An 18,905-nucleotide genomic window follows, 5' to 3' on the forward strand; every position below is an offset into this window, starting at 1 on the left:
ATTGACTAAACTCTGTTGGAATGCAATACAATAACACGTGTCTGGCATTTCTGCATTTCTCGCCCGTTTCCACTCGAACAGCTCAGTATTACCATCCTTTAGAATATGGGCACCAGGTGACATACCACAATCTGAAGTGTTTATCTTGGAGAGTTTATGGGCTTTATAAGACAAAGACCACACAGGGAGATGATTTGTCTTGAAGCCCCCACCGTCCCTCCACCCGTCCCTTTTCCTCTTCCTATTTTGGAGGCTTGAATTGAGTCAGTGCAACAAACACATTTTTGTTTTATGAGAATAGGTCCGCTAGCTACATCATGCAATTCTCATCACCATGTGAATATTTTGTAGGCTATAATTTATAATGATTGTTATGTAGTTTTTTTTTTGGTGGGATTCGTCAGAAAACGGGTGTGTGGGTAAAAATAAAGTGAAAAAATTAAATCAGGGAAAGATTAGACCTTTACTCAGACCAATAAATAAATATTTATAGTGCCAGTTGTTTGTCAACATGTTACGCCATTCCCATCTCATTAATCAATAGGCAGGCATAGCCTAACCACCAACTCTTTACTTCCCATGTCCCACTGCGCCACCGTGTGGCCACATACCCTCCCTACAGCACCCGCTGTGTACAAGTAGTTTGCGACGTAGCGCAGGCGTCTCACTGTCAATGAAAGAGGCTCACTCACGGCATACCAGACTTGAGTACAGTGGGAAACCCAGCATACACAGACACCAATTTAACTACGAAGAGAGCCGAACGGAGATACATTTACAATTTAAAAGGGTTCGATTTGAGAGGCTTTGCAACTCAGGATGGCTACCGAGACAGCCTCTGTTCTTCTGTCCCCCATCAAAACGTGCTTTCTTCTACTTTTGGGTGGTTTGATGTCCAAAGCTGCGCAGGAGCAGCAGGGAAGTTTGTACATGTGGATTGATGCCAACCAAGCCAGAATCCTAATTGGTAAGTAGCGTTTATTTTTCAATGAATCCAATGTTACAGTGTCACTTGAATTAGCTTATTAAATAGAAAATATGTATTATAACTTTAACTTTAAAGGTTAAAGGGTTGAGTTACATACACTGTGACCCCTATTATATTGGACTGAGTTCAACTTTGTAGACACCCCCATGCGCTTCCGCGTGTGTTTTTAAATGCGCTTGTTGAAATGTCCGTGTGTGTTATTGTGCAGGTTTCGAGGAGAACATCTTGATCGTGTCAGAGGGAAAGATGGCTCCATTCACAACGGACTTCAGAAAGGCCCAGCAGAGGATGCCTGCGATACCTGTCAATATCCAGAAGGTCAACTTCACCTGGCAAGCTACTGAACAGGTAGGAGACGGTGATAGGGTCACGTTAGTCTATAGGCCTACTTTCATTTGAAAAGAGGAAAATGTGTGTATCTGATTCCATCTATTGTAATACTTTTAGTGGTCATCGATAGGCTTTGTCAAAGGCCATTGATCTGAGAACATGCGCGTAATTGTAGCCAGTGCGCAAAGCGGTGACTAGTGCGCAATGCGGTGACTAGTGCGCAATGCGGTGACTAGTGCGCAAAGCGGTGACTAGTGCGCAATGCGGTGACTAGTGCGCAATTCTATTATTATTATTATATTATTATTATTATTACAAAGCGGTGACTAGTGCGCAATGCGGTGACTAGTGCGCAATGCGGTGACTAGTGCGCAATGCGGTGACTAGGGCGCAAAGCGGTGACTAGTGCGCAATGCGGTGACTAGTGCGCAAAGCGGTGACTAGTGCGCAATGCGGTGACTAGTGCGCAATTCTATATGGCGATAAGGCTGCAATTCATTTTGTTTTTAGAAAATAATGATAAAGGTTGTTTTTCTTATTATTTTGAATCGATAGGTTAATAGCCAATGTTTAGTATGCATTGATTAACCACATTATGCATTTAAAAAAGAACTTCAAATGAAGAATGTCTTTGAAATGATTGTCTCGATAAAGATCAATAAACTAGACAAGAGCCACTGACTATCCCCCACACTTAAAACCTTCATTCAAAAACGAGTCCACATTTCTTCTGAACTATTGTTTCTCACGCTTTCCCTACATCAAAGGCCCAATTCTGATCAAACAACCTCGCAATTTTGAGGTTTAAAGAGAAGCCTATGCGCGCGGTAGCAGTAGATGATTGATTTTAAAAGAGATTTAGTTTGAGCTCTCTGACCAGTTTCCTTTTTTAAATATTGTAATTCCCATCTCTTGCGGTATTTTACACGTCGGTGTCGTGGACCTGCCGCCACGGATCAAAGCGCCGGGGCGCCGCCAGGCCGCATCTAGGACATGTGCAAAACATCTGGTCCATCTGCGCTGTTGAAAACATTGGTCAAATTCTCAGACGCGTGCCAGACCCATCCCGCGTTCTTTATTGGAACTGAGAAGGAGAAGAAGGTTCCATTTGGAATCGCTTTTTTGCAATGAGGTGTCCTTGTTCATAAGCTTTGTTATGAGAACAGCTTTGGGAATAACAGTCAGTGCAGTGGCAACATTATATTATTTATCAACACACAAAAAAGCCTTTCAAACAAGTCTTCTCTCTCCTATAAGTGATCTGGTAACCTACTGTTGAGGCCACTGGACAATATTGACATTTATGTATAACACACATAAAACGGTATCGATATGGTGTTCCTGGGGGAGCCCGGGAACGCACCAATTTGTAAGTCGCTCTGGATAAGAGCGTCTGCTAAATGACTTAAATGTAAAACGGTTATAAACTATTGATGGTAATCATGTAATGAGGATGTAAATGTACCCTCTTTTATGTTCAAAGACATTGAGCTTCATGAAGACTTCACAAGGAGCCTAGGCTATATTTATTTATTAATTCATTCATTCATTTATTTATATACAGTACCAGTCAAAAGGTTTGGACACACCTACTCATTCAAGGGTTTTTCTTTATTATTATTTTTTTACTATTTTCTACATTGTAGAATAATAGTGAAGACATCAAAACTATGAAATAAGTAACCCAAAAGGTTTTAAATCAACATATATGTTATATTTTAGATTCTACAAAGTAGCCACTCTTTGCCTTGATGTCAGCTTTGCACTCTTTGCATTCTCTCAACCAGCTTCACCTGGAATGCTTTTCCAACAGTTTTGAAGGAGTTCCCACATATACTGAGTACTTCACTATGCTGTCCAACTCATTCCAAACCATCTCAATTGAGTTGAGGTCGGGTGATTGTGGAGGCCAGGTCATCTGATGCAGCACTCCATCACTCTCCTTCTTGGTCAAAAAGCCCTTACACAGCCTGGAGGTGTGTTTTGGGTCATTGTCCTGTTGAAAAACAAATGATAGTCCCAGCGCAAACCAGATGGGATGGAGTATCACTGCAGAATGCTGTGATGGCCTTGCTGGTTAAGTGTGCCTTGAATTCTAAATAGATCAGACAGTGTCACCAGCAAAGCACCCCCACACCATCACACCTCCTCCTCCATGCTTCACGGTGGGAACCACTCATGCAGAGATCATCTGTTCATCGACTCTGCGTCTCACAAAGATACGGCGGTTGGAACCAACAATTTGAAATTTGGACTCATCAGACCAAAGGACAGATTGGTCTAATGTCCATTGCTTGTGTTTCTTGGCCCAACCAACTCTCTTTTTCTTATTGGTGTCCTTTAGTAGTGTTTTTGTTTTGCAGAAATTTGACCATGAAAGGCCTGATTCACACAGTCTCCTCTGAACAGTTGATGTTGAGATGTGTCTGTTACTTGAACTCTGTGAAGCATTTATTTTGGCTGCAATTTCTGAGGCTGGTAACTCTAATGAACTTATCCTCTGCAGCAGAGGTAACTCTGGGTCTTCCTTTCCTGTGGTCCTCATGAGAGCCAGATTCATTGTAGTGCTTGCTGGTTTTTGCGACTACACACATTTTAGAAATTTTCCTAATTGACTGACCTTCATGTCTTAAAGTAATGATGGACTTTCGTTTCTCTTTGCTTATTTGAGCTATTCTTGCCATAATATGGACTTGGTATTTTACCAAATAGGGCTATCTTCTACCTTGTCACAGCACAACTGATTGGCTCAAACGCATTAAGAAGGAAAGAAATTCCACAAATCAACTTTTAAGAAGGCACACCTGTTAATTAAAATAATTCCAGGTGACTACCTCATGAAGCTGGTTGAGAGAGTGCCAAGAGTGTGCAAAGCTGTCATCAAGGCAAAGGGTGGCTACTTTGAAGAATATAAAATATATTTTGATTTGTTTAACACTATTTTTGGTTACGACATGATTCCATAAGTGTTATTTCATAGTTTAGATGTCTTCACTATTATCCTATAATGTAGAAAATAGTTTTTTTTAAAGAAAGAAAAACCCTTGAATGAGTAGGTGTGTCCAAACTTTTGACTGGTACTGTACATATATATACTTTTTGGGGTTACAAGAGCAACCCCCCCCCCCACAGATAAGCCGGGCCCCCCCAGATAGCATATGATCCAGTGGAGGCTGCAGATGGGAGGACGGCTCATAATAATGTCTGGAATGGAGCCTAAATGAATCAGGAATGTGCAGGGACGGCTATACCATAAAGGACCCCTGTTTATGTCCTCTTCACATGTAGTGCAACAAGCCACTCATAGTCTGGAAAGTTCTCTACTTTTTGGTAGATTTAAACAAACAATATTGAAATCACCATTGTCACAACCATAAACTGTCAAATCCATCCATACATTTTGGATATAAAATATGTTACATTTAATTATGTTTGTGTTATACCACTTGAGTAAATAAAACTCACTTTTTGTTAACTCCGTAAAACATGAACTCTTTCAGAATGTTGTCTAACGTCCAGGTGGGAACTGTTTTGGTCCCCCAGACACTCACTGGCGTACCAGACACTCACTGGCGTACCAGACACTCACTGGCGTACCAGACACTCACTGGCGTACCAGACACTCACTGGCGTACCAGACACCCACTGGCGTACCAGACACTCACTGGCGTACCAGACACTCACTGGCGTACCAGACACTCACTGGCGTACCAGACACTCACTGGCGTACCAGACACTCACTGGCGTACCAGACACCCACTGGCGTACCAGACACTCACTGGCGTACCAGACACTCACTGGCGTACCAGACACTCACTGGCGTACCAGACACCTGTGGATCACCCTGAAATCACAATCAAATCAAATGTTATTTGTCACATGCGCCTAATACAACAGGTGTAGGTAGACCTTAATAACCAACAGGTGTAGGTAGACCTTAATAACCAACAGGTGTAGGTAGACCTTAATAACCAACAGGTGTAGGTAGACCTTAATAACCAACAGGTGTAGGTAGACCTTAATAACCAACAGGTGTAGGTAGACCTTAATAACCAACAGGTGTAGGTAGACCTTAATAACCAACAGGTGTAGGTAGACCTTAATAACCAACAGGTGTAGGTAGACCTTAATAACCAACAGGTGTAGGTAGACCTTAATAACCAACAGGTGTAGGTAGACCTTAATAACCAACAGGTGTAGGTAGACCTTAATAACCAACAGGTGTAGGTAGACCTTAATAACCAACAGGTGTAGGTAGACCTTAATAACCAACAGGTGTAGGTAGACCTTAATAACCAACAGGTGTAGGTAGACATTAATAACCAACAGGTGTAGGTAGACCTTAATAACCAACAGGTGTAGGTAGACCTTAATAACCAACAGGTGTAGGTAGACCTTAATAACCAACAGGTGTAGGTAGACCTTACAGTGAAAATACTTACTGATGAGCCCTTAACCAACAGGTGTAGGTAGACCTTACAGTGAAAATGCTTACTGATGAGCCCTTAACCAACAGGTGTAGGTAGACCTTACAGTGAACATGCTTACTGACGAGCCCTTAACCAACAGGTGTAGGTAGACCTTACAGTGAAAATGCTTATGATGAGCCCTTAACCAACAGGTGTAGGTAAACCTTACAGTGAAAATGCTTACTGATGAGCCCTTAACCAACAGGTGTATGTAGACCTTACAGTGAAAATGCTTACTGACGAGCCCTTAACCAACAGGTGTAGGTAGACCTTAATAACCAACAGGTGTAGGTAGACCTTAATAACCAACAGGTGTAGGTAGACCTTAATAACCAACAGGTGTAGGTAGACCTTAATAACCAACAGGTGTAGGTAGACCTTAATAACCAACAGGTGTAGGTAGACCTTACAGTGAACATGCTTACTGATGAGCCCTTAACCAACGGGTGTAGGTAGACCTTAATAACCAACAGGTGTAGGTAGACCTTAATAACCAACAGGTGTAGGTAGACCTTAATAACCAACAGGTGTAGGTAGACCTTAATAACCAACAGGTGTAGGTAGACCTTAATAACCAACAGGTGTAGGTAGACCTTAATAACCAACAGGTGTAGGTAGACCTTAATAACCAACAGGTATATGTAGACCTTAATAAGCAACAGGTGTAGGTAGACCTTACAGTGAAAATGCTTACCGATGAGCTCTTAACCAACAGGTGTAGGTAGACCTTAATAACCAACAGGTATATGTAGACCTTAATAACCAACAGGTATATGTAGACCTTAATAACCAACAGGTATATGTAGACCTTAATAACCAACAGGTGTAGGTAGACCTTACAGTGAAAATGCTTACCGATGAGCTCTTAACCAACAGGTGTAGGTAGACCTTACAGTGAAAATGCTTACTGATGAGCCCTAAACCAACAGGTGTAGGTAAACCTTACAGTGAAAATGCTTACTGATGAGCCCTAAACCAACAGGTGTAGGTAGACCTTACAGTGAAAATGCTTACTGATGAGCCCTAAACCAACAGGTGTAGGTAATCTGCGCAGCTCGGTGATATTGTCAATATTGTGCATCATTCAGAAACATGCTATTTTCCATAAAATATATGTTTGAATTAACCCTAACCCTAACCCTAACCCTAACCATAACCTTACAGTGAAAATGCTTACTGAGGAGCCCTTAACCAACAAAAAAATGAACATAAGAACACGATTGTTTAAGAGCCCATAAAACGACAGCCATCTTTTATTCAAGACAGGGCCCCCACAAGCACTGTGGGCCCATGCGAATGTCATCGATGTCTATTTATTTTAAATTTTTTAAAATTAATAAATAATTTTGACAGCAACCTTCCAAAAAAAAAAAATTAATAAACCATTTTAATTTCCGTATGTACTAGGAAGCTAAGTGTATGTTTCTTGGGCTTCAGGAATGTGACTGAAACAATGAAAAAAGGAAAACCGATTGAAAGTAATAAGGGGATATCAGTGAACAAACGCCGTGATCGAAGCTACGAAGACGCCAGTGCAGAGTGAGTGAAGTTTACTCAGGTGTTCAAAAGCCCATATCAGACCGAGAGCCTAACGCCGCTTAGGCAAGCCGAGTTCTTCTACGAGTTTTAGTTTAGAAAACGATCTCTTCCGCGGCTGCAACAGGTATGAAAACACAAAACAAACAGAAAACACCTTGGTTGTCGTAGCAACATCAGGGCAACTGGGCGGAAGGGAGTTGAAGTACAGCAGTTCTGGAACGTCGTTAATTGAGACTCTCATTCTCCTTAATTGCTGGTCTCAACACGTTATGGAAATACATGAACCGTATAGGAAGCTCTGGGGACAGGTCATGTGGATACTGGACAAGACAATAAATTGGCAGATGCACACAGATTATCAGACAACAGTTCTTGAGGGACTGAACCACCACCAAAAAAAAAAAAAAACGATTTGGTTTCATACCGATGAACCGATGTTTGAGTTGTGTGGTTGCAATATCAACAGTCCCTTATCTCTGGTACATCTTGGCATGCATCATTCAAGACTAACTTTTAAATTGTGTACAGCCCAATGGACCTATAATACACAATGTTCTCTGGAAAGACTGTCTGGAGTGGCAATACTCAGTATAGAAAACAGTCGGGCCCGCAACCTAGACCTATTTATTTATCTGTTATTTTACCAGGTAAGTTGACGGAAGGTTGCAAGTTCGAATCCCCGAGCTGACACGGTAAAAATCTGTCGTTCTGCCCCTGAACAAGGCAGTTAACCCCACTGTTCCTAGACTGTTAACCCACTGTTCCTAGACCGTTAACCCACTGTTCCTAGACCAGTTAACCCACTGTTCTTAGACCAGTTAACCCCACTGTTCCTAGACCAGTTAACCCCACTGTTCCTAGACCGTTAACCCACTGTTCCTAGCCAGTTAACCCACTGTTCCTAGCCAGTTAACCCACTGTTCCTAGACCAGTTAACCCCACTGTTCCTAGACCAGTTAACCCACTGTTCCTAGACCAGTTAACCCACTTTTCCTAGACCAGTTAACCCACTGTTCCTAGACCAGTTAACCCACTGTTCCTAGACCAGTTAACCCACTGTTCCTAGACCAGTTAACCCACTGTTCCTAGACCAGTTAACCCACTGTTCCTAGACCAGTTAACCCCACTGTTCCTAGACCAGTTAACCCACTGTTCCTAGGCCAGTTAACCCACTGTTCCTAGACCAGTTAACCCACTGTTCCTAGACCAGTTAACCCTCTGTTCCTAGACCAGTTAACCCACTGTTCCTAGACCAGTTAACCCACTGTTCCTAGACCAGTTAACCCACTGTCCCTAGACCAGTTAACCCACTGTCCCTAGACCGTTAACCGTTAAGGGACGGGCCGTTACCGTGGTAACAGCACTCTGTGTCAGCATCAGAGGAGAAGATGAGGAGCTCCGTGTCTCTTCACGAGCAGCAGAGAGTTGCAGCAAACTCTAAACTAATATTGAAAAACAACCTAGCATGTGAACAAAAACCATGGATCAGATCTGATAGACTGGTTGTTTCTATTGGGGATTTTCAAATGAATCATTTTCCCCTATTTTACTCATGTTTGTTTTTTAAACATTTTATTTTTATATATGTCTGTTTTGAGTAACCGTTGTCAACTCAGTCACCGATGGAGTCAATATTTGTGTTATTCGGGAAAAATATTTGAGTCTACTGCAGAGTGACAAATTTACATTTACATTTACATTTAAGTCATTTAGCAGACGCTCTTATCCAGAGCGACTTACAAATTGGTGCATTCACCTTATGACATCCAGTAGAACAGTCACTTTACAATAGTGCATCTATATCTTAAAGGGGGGTGAGAGGGATTACTTATCCTATCCTAGGTATTCCTTAAAGAGGTGGGGTTTCAGGTGTCTCCGGAAGGTGGTGATTGACTCCAAATCATTTCTGAATTTTTTATTTTATCTTTATTTAACTAGGCAAGTCAGTTAAGAACAAATTCTTATTTTCAATGACGGCCTAGGAACAGTGGGTTAACTGCCTGTTCAGGGGCAGAACGACAGATTTGTACCTTGTCAGCTCGGGGGTTTGAACTCACAACCTTCTGGTTACTAGTCCAACACTAACCACTAGGCTACCCTGCCGCCCCAAATCATGACTGAATGATAATCTAGAAAGGGTTTAAAGGAACCCGTATTGTCCTCTGAAAACACAAATAAACCATCATCGTTTGGATTGTGGAATTGCCCCTACATCCATAGAAGATAGGAAGAGAGATAGGAAACACTGTCTGTCCATAATGACACACTATTCCCTATATAGTGCACTACTTTTACATCCATAGAAGATAGGAAGAGAGATAGGAAACACTGTCTGTCCATAATGACACACTATTCCCTATATAGTGCACTACTTTTACATCCATAGAAGATAGGAAGAGAGATAGGAAACACTGTCTGTCCATAATGACACACTATTCCCTATATAGTGCACTACTTTTACATCCATAGAAGATAGGAAGAGAGATAGGAAACACTGTCTGTCCACAATGACACACTATTCCCTATATAGTGCACTACTTTTACATCCATAGAAGATAGGAACAGAGAAAGGAAACACTGTCTGTCCATAATGACACACTATTCCCTATATATTGCACTACATTACATTTACATTTAAGTCATTTAGCAGACGCTCTTATCCAGAGCGACTTACAAATTGGTGCGTTCACCTTAACTTTTGACCAGAGCAAGGAATAGGGTCCCATTTGGGACACAACCCTTGTGTTGAGAGAGCATTGTTCCCCTGCCACATGAAGGGGCTGTCTCTGTCAGGAGGAATTCCAGGGGCCACGCGCTACATTGTTATTAGGTCACAGAGCCATGACCTCACCCCTCCCTGGGTGGGAGGCCCCTGGACCACAGTGCCATTCCTTCTTCTAGAAAGATCACCCTTTTCTCTGCCTCACCCTCTTCTCCTCCTCCTCGTCGCCTTCTCCTCATCTTCTCCTCATCCTCTTTACCCTCTTCTCCTCCTCTTCACCCTCTTCTTCTCCTCTTCACCCTCTTCTCCTCCTCTTTACCCTCTTCTCCTCCTCTTTACACTCTTCTCCTCTTCTCCACCCTCTCCTCCTCCTCTTCACTCTCTTCTCATCCTCCTCTTCACCCTATTCTCCTCCTCTTCACTCTCTTCTCCTCCTCCTCTTCACCCTATTCTCCTCCTCTTCACCCTCTTCTCCTCCTCTTCACTCTCTTCTCCTCCTCTTCACCCTATTCTCCTCCTCTTCACCCTCTTCTCCTCCTCTTCACTCTCTTCTCCTCCTCTTTACCCTCTTCTCCTCCTCTTCACTCTCTTCTCCTCCTCCCCTTCACCCTATTCTCCTCCTCTTCACCCTCTTCTCCTCCTCTTCACCCTCTTCTCCCTCTTCTCCTCCTCTTCACACTCTTCTCCTCCACTTCACCCTCTTCTCCTCCTCTTCTCCCTCTTCTCCTCCTCTTCACCATCTTCACCTTCTCCTCCTCTTCACCTTCTCCTCCTCTTTATCCTCTTCTCCTCCTCTTCACCTTCCCCTACTCTTTACCCTCTTCTCCTTTTTACACTCTTCTCCTCCTCTTTACCCTCTCCTCCTCCTCTTCACTCTCTTCCCCTCCTCCTCTTCACCCCCTTCTCCTCCCCTTCAACCTCTTCTCCTCCTCTTCACTCTCTTCTCCTCCTCTTTACCCCCTTCTCCTCCTCTTCACCCTCTTCTCCTCCTCTTTACCCTCTTCACCTCCTCCTCTTCACCTTCTCCTCCTCCTTATCCCCTTCTCCTCCTCTTCACCTTCTCCTCCTCTTTACCCTCTTCTCCTCCTCTTTACCCTCTTCTCCTCTTCTTTACCCTCTTCTCCTCTTCTTTACCCTCTTCTCCTCCCCTTCACCCTCTTCTCCTCCTCTTCACTCTCTTCTCCTCCTCTTTACCCCCTTCTCCTCCTCTTCACCCTCTTCTCCTCCTCTTCACCCTCTTCTCCTCCTCTTTACCCTCTTCACCTCCTCCTCTTCACCTTCTCCTCCTCCTTATCCCCTTCTCCTCCTCTTCACCTTCTCCTCCTCTTTACCCTCTTCTCCTCCTCTTTACCCTCTTCTCCTCTTCTTTACCCTCTTCTCCTCTTCTTTACCCTCTTCTCCTCCTCTTCACCCTCTTCTCCTCCTCTTTACCCTCTTCTCCTCCTCTTCACCCTCTTCTCCTCCTCTTCACCCTCTTCTCCTCCTCTTCACCCTCTTCTCCTCCTCTTTACCCTCTTCTCCTCCTCTTCGCCCTCTTCTCATCCTCTTCTCCTCTTCACCTTCTCCACCTCTTTACCCTCTTCTCCTCTTTACCCTCTTCTCCTCCTCTTCAACCCCTTCTCCTCCTCTTCTCCTCCTCTTCACCCCCTTCTCCTCCTCTTCACCCTCTTCTCCTCCTCTTTACCCTCTTCTCCTCCTCTTCACCCCCTTCTCCTCTTCTCCTCCTCTTTACCCTCTTCTCCTCCTCTTTCTCCTCCTCTTCACCCCTTTCTCCTCCTCTTCACCCCCTTCTCCTCCTCTTTTCCTCCTCTTCACCCCCTTCTCCCCCTCTTCTCCTCCTCTTTACCCTCTTCTCCTCCTCTTCTCCTCCTCTTCACCCCCTTCTCCTCCTCTTCTCCTCCTCTTCACCCCTTCTCCTCCTCTTCTCCTCCTCTTCACCCTCTTCGCCACCTCTTTACCCTCTTCTCCTCTTTACCCTCTTCTCAACCTCTTCACCCCTTCTCCTCCTCTTCTCCTCCTCTTCACCCCCTTCTCCTCCTCTTCTCCTCCTCTTCACCCTCTTCTCCTCCTCTTTACCCTCTTCTCCTCCTCTTCACACCCTTCTCCTCCTCTTCTCCTCCTCTTCACCCTCTTCTCCTCCTCTTTACCCTCTTCTCCTCCTCTTCACCCTCTCCTCCTCTTTACCCTCTTCTCCTCTTTACCCTCTTCTCCTCCTCCTCACCCCCTTCTCCTCCTCTTCTCCTCCTCTTCAACCCCTTCTCCTCCTCTTCTCCTCTTCTTTACCCTCTTCTCCTCCTCTTCACCCTCTTCCCCTCCTCTTTACCCTCTTCTCCTCCTCACCCTCTTCTCCTCCTCACCCTCTCCTCCTCTTCACCCTCTTCTCCTCCTCTTTACCCTCTTCTCCTCCTCACCCTCTTCTCCTCCTCTTCTCCCTCTTCTCCTCCTCTTCACCATCTTCACCTTCTCCTCCTCTTCACCTTCTCCTCCTCTTTATCCTCTTCTCCTCCTCTTCACCTTCCCCTACTCTTTACCCTCTTCTCCTTTTTACACTCTTCTCCTCCCCTTTACCCTCTCCTCCTCCTCTTCACTCTCTTCCCCTCCTCCTCTTCACCCCCTTCTCCTCCCCTTCACCCTCTTCTCCTCCTCTTCACTCTCTTCTCCTCCTCTTTACCCCTTCTCCTCCTCTTCACCCTCTTCTCCTCCTCTTTACCCTCTTCACCTCCTCCTCTTCACCTTCTCCTCCTCCTTATCCCCTTCTCCTCCTCTTCACCTTCTCCTCCTCTTTACCCTCTTCTCCTCCTCTTTACCCTCTTCTCCTCTTCTTTACCCTCTTCTCCTCTTCTTTACCCTCTTCTCCTCCCCTTCACCCTCTTCTCCTCCTCTTCATCTCTTCTCCTCCTCTTTACCCCCTTCTCCTCCTCTTCACCCTCTTCTCCTCCTCTTCACCCTCTTCTCCTCCTCTTTTTTACCCTCTTCACCTCCTCCTCTTCACCTTCTCCTCCTCCTTATCCCCTTCTCCTCCTCTTCACCTTCTCCTCCTCTTTACCCTCTTCTCCTCCTCTTTACCCTCTTCTCCTCTTCTTTACCCTCTTCTCCTCTTCTTTACCCTCTTCTCCTCCTCTTCACCCTCTTCTCCTCCTCTTTACCCTCTTCTCCTCCTCTTCACCCTCTTCTCCTCCTCTTCACCCTCTTCTCCTCCTCTTCACCCTCTTCTCCTCCTCTTTACCCTCTTCTCCTCCTCTTCGCCCTCTTCTCATCCTCTTCTCCTCTTCACCTTCTCCACCTCTTTACCCTCTTCTCCTCTTTACCCTCTTCTCCTCCTCTTCAACCCCTTCTCCTCCTCTTCTCCTCCTCTTCACCCCCTTCTCCTCCTCTTCACCCTCTTCTCCTCCTCTTTACCCTCTTCTCCTCCTCTTCACCCCCTTCTCCTCTTCTCCTCCTCTTTACCCTCTTCTCCTCCTCTTTCTCCTCCTCTTCACCCCCTTCTCCTCCTCTTCACCCCCTTCTCCTCCTCTTCACCCCCTTCTCCTCCTCTTTTCCTCCTCTTCACCCCCTTCTCCCCTCTTCTCCTCCTCTTTACCCTCTTCTCCTCCTCTTCTCCTCCTCTTCACCCCCTTCTCCTCCTCTTCTCCTCCTCTTCACCCCCTTCTCCTCCTCTTCTCCTCCTCTTCACCCTCTTCTCCACCTCTTTACCCTCTTTCTCCTCTTTACCCTCTTCTCAACCTCTTCACCCCTTCTCCTCCTCTTCTCCTCCTCTTCACCCCCTTCTCCTCCTCTTCTCCTCCTCTTCACCCTCTTCTCCTCCTCTTTACCCTCTTCTCCTCCTCTTCACCCCTTCTCCTCCTCTTCTCCTCCTCTTCACCCTCTTCTCCTCCTCTTTACCCTCTTCTCCTCCTCTTCACCCTCTCCTCCTCTTTTTTACCCTCTTCTCCTCTTTACCCTCTTCTCCTCCTCCTCACCCCCTCCTCCTCTTCTCCTCCTCTTCAACCCCTTCTCCTCCTCTTCTCCTCTTCTTTACCCTCTTCTCCTCCTCTTCACCCTCTTCTCCTCCTCTTTACCCTCTTCTCCTCCTCACCCTCTTCTCCTCCTCACCCTCTCCTCCTCTTCACCCTCTTCTCCTCCTCTTTACCCTCTTCTCCTCCTCACCCCCTTCTCCTCCTCTTCTCCTCCTCTTCACCCCCTTCTCCTCCTCTTCTTTACCCTCTTCTCCTCTTCTTTACCCTCTTCTCCTCTTCACCCTCTTCTCCTCCTCTTTGCCCTCTTCTCCTCCTCACCCTCTTCTCCTCCTCACCCCTTCTCCTCCTCTTCTCCTCCTCTTCACCCCCTTCTCCTCCTCTTCTTTACCCTCTTCTCCTCTTCTTTACCCTCTTCTCCTCTTCACCCTCTTCTCCTCCTCTTTACCCTCTTCTCCTCCTCACCCTCTTCTCCTCCTCACCCCCTTCTCCTCCTCTTCTCCTCCTCTTCACCCCCTTCTCCTCCTCTTCTTTGCCCTCTTTTCCTCTTCTTTACCCTCTTCTCCTCTTCACCCTCTTCTCCTCCTCTTCACCCCTTCTCCTCCTCTTCTTTACCCTCTTCTCCTCTTCTTTACCCTCTTCTCCTCTTCACCCCCTTCTCCTCCTCTTCTTTACCCTCTTCTCCTCTTCTTTACCCTCTTCTCCTCTTCACCCTCTTCTCCTCCTCTTTACCCTCTTCTCCTCCTCTTCACCCTCTTCTCCTCCTCTTTACCCTCTTCTCCTCCTCACCCTCTTCTCCTCCTCACCCTCTTCTCCTCCTCACCCTCTTCTCCTCTTCAGCCTCTTCTCCTCCTCTTTACCCTCTTCTCCTCCTCCCTCTTCTCCTCTTCAGCCTCTTCTCCTCCTCACCCTCTTCTCCTCTTCACCCTCTTCTCCTCCTCTTTACCCTCTTCTCCTCCTCACCCTCTTCTCCTCCTCACCCTCTTCTCCTCTTCAGCCTCCTCTTCACCCCTTCTCCTCCTCTTCACCCCCTTCTCCTCCTCTTCACCCCCTTCTCCTCCTCTTTTCCTCCTCTTCACCCCCTTCTCCCCCTCTTCTCCTCCTCTTTACCCTCTTCTCCTCCTCTTCTCCTCCTCTTCACCCCCTTCTCCTCCTCTTCTCCTCCTCTTCACCCCCTTCTCCTCCTCTTCTCCTCCGCTTCACCCTCTTCTCCACCTCTTTTACCCTCTTCTCCTCTTTACCCTCTTCTCAACCTCTTCACCCCCTTCTCCTCCTCTTCTCCTCCTCTTCACCCCCTTCTCCTCCTCTTCTCCTCCTCTTCACCCTCTTCTCCTCCTCTTTACCCTCTTCTCCTCCTCTTCACCCCCTTCTCCTCCTCTTCTCCTCCTCTTCACCCTCTTCTCCTCCTCTTTACCCTCTTCTCCTCCTCTTCACCCTCTCCTCCTCTTTACCCTCTTCTCCTCTTTACCCTCTTCTCCTCCTCCTCACCCCCTTCTCCTCCTCTTCTCCTCCTCTTCAACCCCTTCTCCTCCTCTTCTCCTCTTCTTTACCCTCTTCTCCCCCTCTTCACCCTCTTCTCCTCCTCTTTACCCTCTTCTCCTCCTCACCCTCTTCTCCTCCTCACCCTCTCTCCTCTTCACCCTCTTCTCCTCCTCTTTACCCTCTTCTCCTCCTCACCCCCCTTCTCCTCCTCTTCTCCTCCTCTTCACCCCTTCTCCTCCTCTTCTTTACCCTCTTCTCCTCCTCTTTACCCTCTTCTCCTCCTCACCCCTTCTCCTCCTCTTTCCTCCTCTTCACGCCCTTCTCCTCCTCTTCTTTACCCTCTTCTCCTCTTCTTTACCCTCTTCTCCTCTTCACCCTCTTCTCCTCCTCTTCACCCCCTTCTCCTCCTCTTCTTTACCCTCTTCTCCTCTTCTTTACCCTCTTCTCCTCTTCACCCCCTTCTCCTCCTCTTCTTTACCCTCTTCTCCTCTTCTTTACCCTCTTCTCCTCTTCACCCTCTTCTCCTCCTCTTTACCCTCTTCTCCTCCTCTTCACCCTCTTCTCCTCCTCTTTACCCTCTTCTCCTCCTCACCCTCTTCTCCTCCTCACCCTCTTCTCCTCCTCACCCTCTTCTCCTCTTCAGCCTCTTCTCCTCCTCTTTACCCTCTTCTCCTCCTCACCCTCTTCTCCTCTTCAGCCTCTTCTCCTCCTCACCCTCTTCTCCTCTTCACCCTCTTTTCCTCCTCTTTACCCTCTTCTCCTCCTCTTTACCCTCTTCTCCTCCTCACCCTCTTCTCCTCTTCAGCCTCTTCTCCTCCTCACCCTCTTCTCCTCTTCACCCTCTTCTCCTCCTCTTTACCCTCTTCTCCTCCTCACCCTCTTCTACTCCTCACCCTCTTCTCCTCCTCACCCTCTTCTCCTCTTCAGCCTCTTCTCCTCCTCACCCTCTTCTCCTCTTCACCCTCTTCTCCTCTTCAGCCTCTTCTCCTCCTCACCCTCTTCTCCTCTTCAGCCTCTTCTCCTCCTCTTTACCCTGTTCTCCTCCTCACCCTCTTCTCCTCTTCAGCCTCTTCTCCTCCTCACCCTCTTCTCCTCTTCACCCTCTTCGCCTCCTCTTTACCCTCTTCTCCTCCTCACCCTCTTCTCCTCCTCTTTACCCTCTTCTCCTCCTCACCCTCTTCTCCTCTTCAGCCTCCTCTTCTCCTCCTCACCCTCTTCTCCTCCTCACCCTCTTCTCCTCCTCACCCTCTTCTCCTCTTCACCCTCTTCTCCTCCTCTTTACCCTCTTCTCCTCCTCTTTACCCTCTTCTCCTCCTCACCCTCTTCTCCTCTTCAGCCTCCTCTTCTCCTCCTCACCCTCTTCTCCTCTTCACCCTCTTCTCCTCCTCTTTACCCTCTTCTCCTCCTCTTTACCCTCTTCTCCTCCTCACCCTCTTCTCCTCTTCAGCCTCCTCTTCTCCTCCTCACCCTCTTCTCCTCCTCCTCACCCTCTTCTTCTCCTCCTCACCCTCTTCTCCTCCTCACCCTCTTCTCCTCCTCCTCACCCTCTTCTCCTCTTCAGCCTCCTCTTCTCCTCCTCACCCTCTTCTCCTCCTCACCCTCTTCTCCTCCTCACCCTCTTCTCCTCTTCACCCTCTTCTCCTCCTCTTTACCCTCTTCTCCTCCTCTTTACCCTCTTCTCCTCCTCACCCTCTTCTCCTCTTCAGCCTCCTCTTCTCCTCCTCACCCTCTTCTCCTCCTCACCCTCTTCTCCTCCTCACCCTCTTCTCCTCTTCACCCTCTTCTCCTCCTCTTTACCCTCTTCTCCTCCTCTTTACCCTCTTCTCCTCCTCACCCTCTTCTCCTCTTCAGCCTCCTCTTCTCCTCCTCACCCTCTTCTTCTCCTCCTCACCCTCTTCTCCTCCTCACCCTCTTCTCCTCTTCACCCTCTTCTCCTCCTCTTTACCCTCTTCTCCTCCTCTTTACCCTCTTCTCCTCCTCACCCTCTTCTCCTCTTCAGCCTCCTCTTCTCCTCCTCACCCTCTTCTCCTCCTCACCCTCTTCTCCTCCTCTTTACCCTCTTCTCCTCTTCACCCTCTTCTCCTCCTCTTTACCCTCTTCTCCTCCTCTTTACCCTCTTCTCCTCCTCACCCTCTTCTCCTCTTCAGCCTCCTCTTCTCCTCCTCACCCTCCTCTTCTCCTCCTCTTTACCCTCTTCTCCTCCTCACCCTCTTCTCCTCTTCAGCCTCCTCTTCTCCTCCTCACCCTCTTCTCCTCTTCACCCTCTTCTCCTCCTCTTTACCCTCTTCTCCTCCTCTTTACCCTCTTCTCCTCCTCACCCTCTTCTCCTCTTCAGCCTCCTCTTCTCCTCCTCACCCTCTTCTCCTCCTCCTCACCCTCTTCTTCTCCTCCTCACCCTCTTCTCCTCCTCACCCTCTTCTCCTCCTCCTCACCCTCTTCTCCTCTTCAGCCTCCTCTTCTCCTCCTCACCCTCTTCTCCTCCTCACCCTCTTCTCCTCCTCACCCTCTTCTCCTCTTCACCCTCTTCTCCTCCTCTTTACCCTCTTCTCCTCCTCTTTACCCTCTTCTCCTCCTCACCCTCTTCTCCTCTTCAGCCTCCTCTTCTCCTCCTCACCCTCTTCTCCTCCTCACCCTCTTCTCCTCCTCACCCTCTTCTCCTCTTCACCCCTTCTCCTCCTCTTTACCCTCTTCTCCTCCTCTTTACCCTCTTCTCCTCCTCACCCTCTTCTCCTCTTCAGCCTCCTCTTCTCCTCCTCACCCTCTTCTTCTCCTCCTCACCCTCTTCTCCTCCTCACCCTCTTCTCCTCTTCACCCTCTTCTCCTCCTCTTTACCCTCTTCTCCTCCTCTTTACCCTCTTCTCCTCCTCACCCTCTTCTCCTCTTCAACCTCCTCTTCTCCTCCTCACCCTCTTCTCCTCCTCACCCTCTTCTCCTCCTCACCCTCTTCTCCTCTTCACCCTCTTCTCCTCCTCTTTACCCTCTTCTCCTCCTCTTTACCCTCTTCTCCTCCTCACCCTCTTCTCCTCTTCAGCCTCCTCTTCTCCTCCTCACCCTCCTCTTCTCCTCCTCTTTACCCTCTTCTCCTCCTCACCCTCTTCTCCTCTTCAGCCTCCTCTTCTCCTCCTCACCCGCTTCTCCTCTTCACCCTCTTCTCCTCCTCTTTACCCTCTTCTCCTCCTCTTTACCCTCTTCTCCTCCTCACCCTCTTCTCCTCTTCAGCCTCCTCTTCTCCTCCTCACCCTCTTCTCCTCCTCCTCACCCTCTTCTTCTCCTCCTCACCCTCTTCTCCTCCTCACCCTCTTCTCCTCCTCCTCACCCTCTTCTCCTCTTCAGCCTCCTCTTCTCCTCCTCACCCTCTTCTCCTCCTCACCCTCTTCTCCTCCTCACCCTCTTCTCCTCTTCACCCTCTTCTCCTCCTCTTT

At 47.5% G+C, this 18,905-nt stretch overlaps 1 protein-coding gene across 1 annotated transcript in view; it reads left to right on the forward strand.

The window, feature by feature from the left end:
• The first annotated feature begins 426 nt into the window (after nucleotides 1-426).
• LOC124020275 (wnt inhibitory factor 1-like) overlaps nucleotides 427-18,905 on the forward strand; it is a 50,454-nt gene continuing 31,975 nt past the window's right edge. The window contains exons 1-2 of the mRNA XM_046335620.1: nucleotides 427-967; nucleotides 1,197-1,336. Coding sequence (XP_046191576.1) covers nucleotides 820-967; nucleotides 1,197-1,336 — 288 coding nt within the window. The 5' untranslated portion in view covers nucleotides 427-819. The remainder of the gene's footprint in view (nucleotides 968-1,196; nucleotides 1,337-18,905) is intronic.

Source organism: Oncorhynchus gorbuscha, unplaced genomic scaffold (genome assembly GCF_021184085.1).
Source record: "Oncorhynchus gorbuscha isolate QuinsamMale2020 ecotype Even-year unplaced genomic scaffold, OgorEven_v1.0 Un_scaffold_797, whole genome shotgun sequence".
NCBI classification, from domain to species: domain Eukaryota; kingdom Metazoa; phylum Chordata; class Actinopteri; order Salmoniformes; family Salmonidae; genus Oncorhynchus; species Oncorhynchus gorbuscha.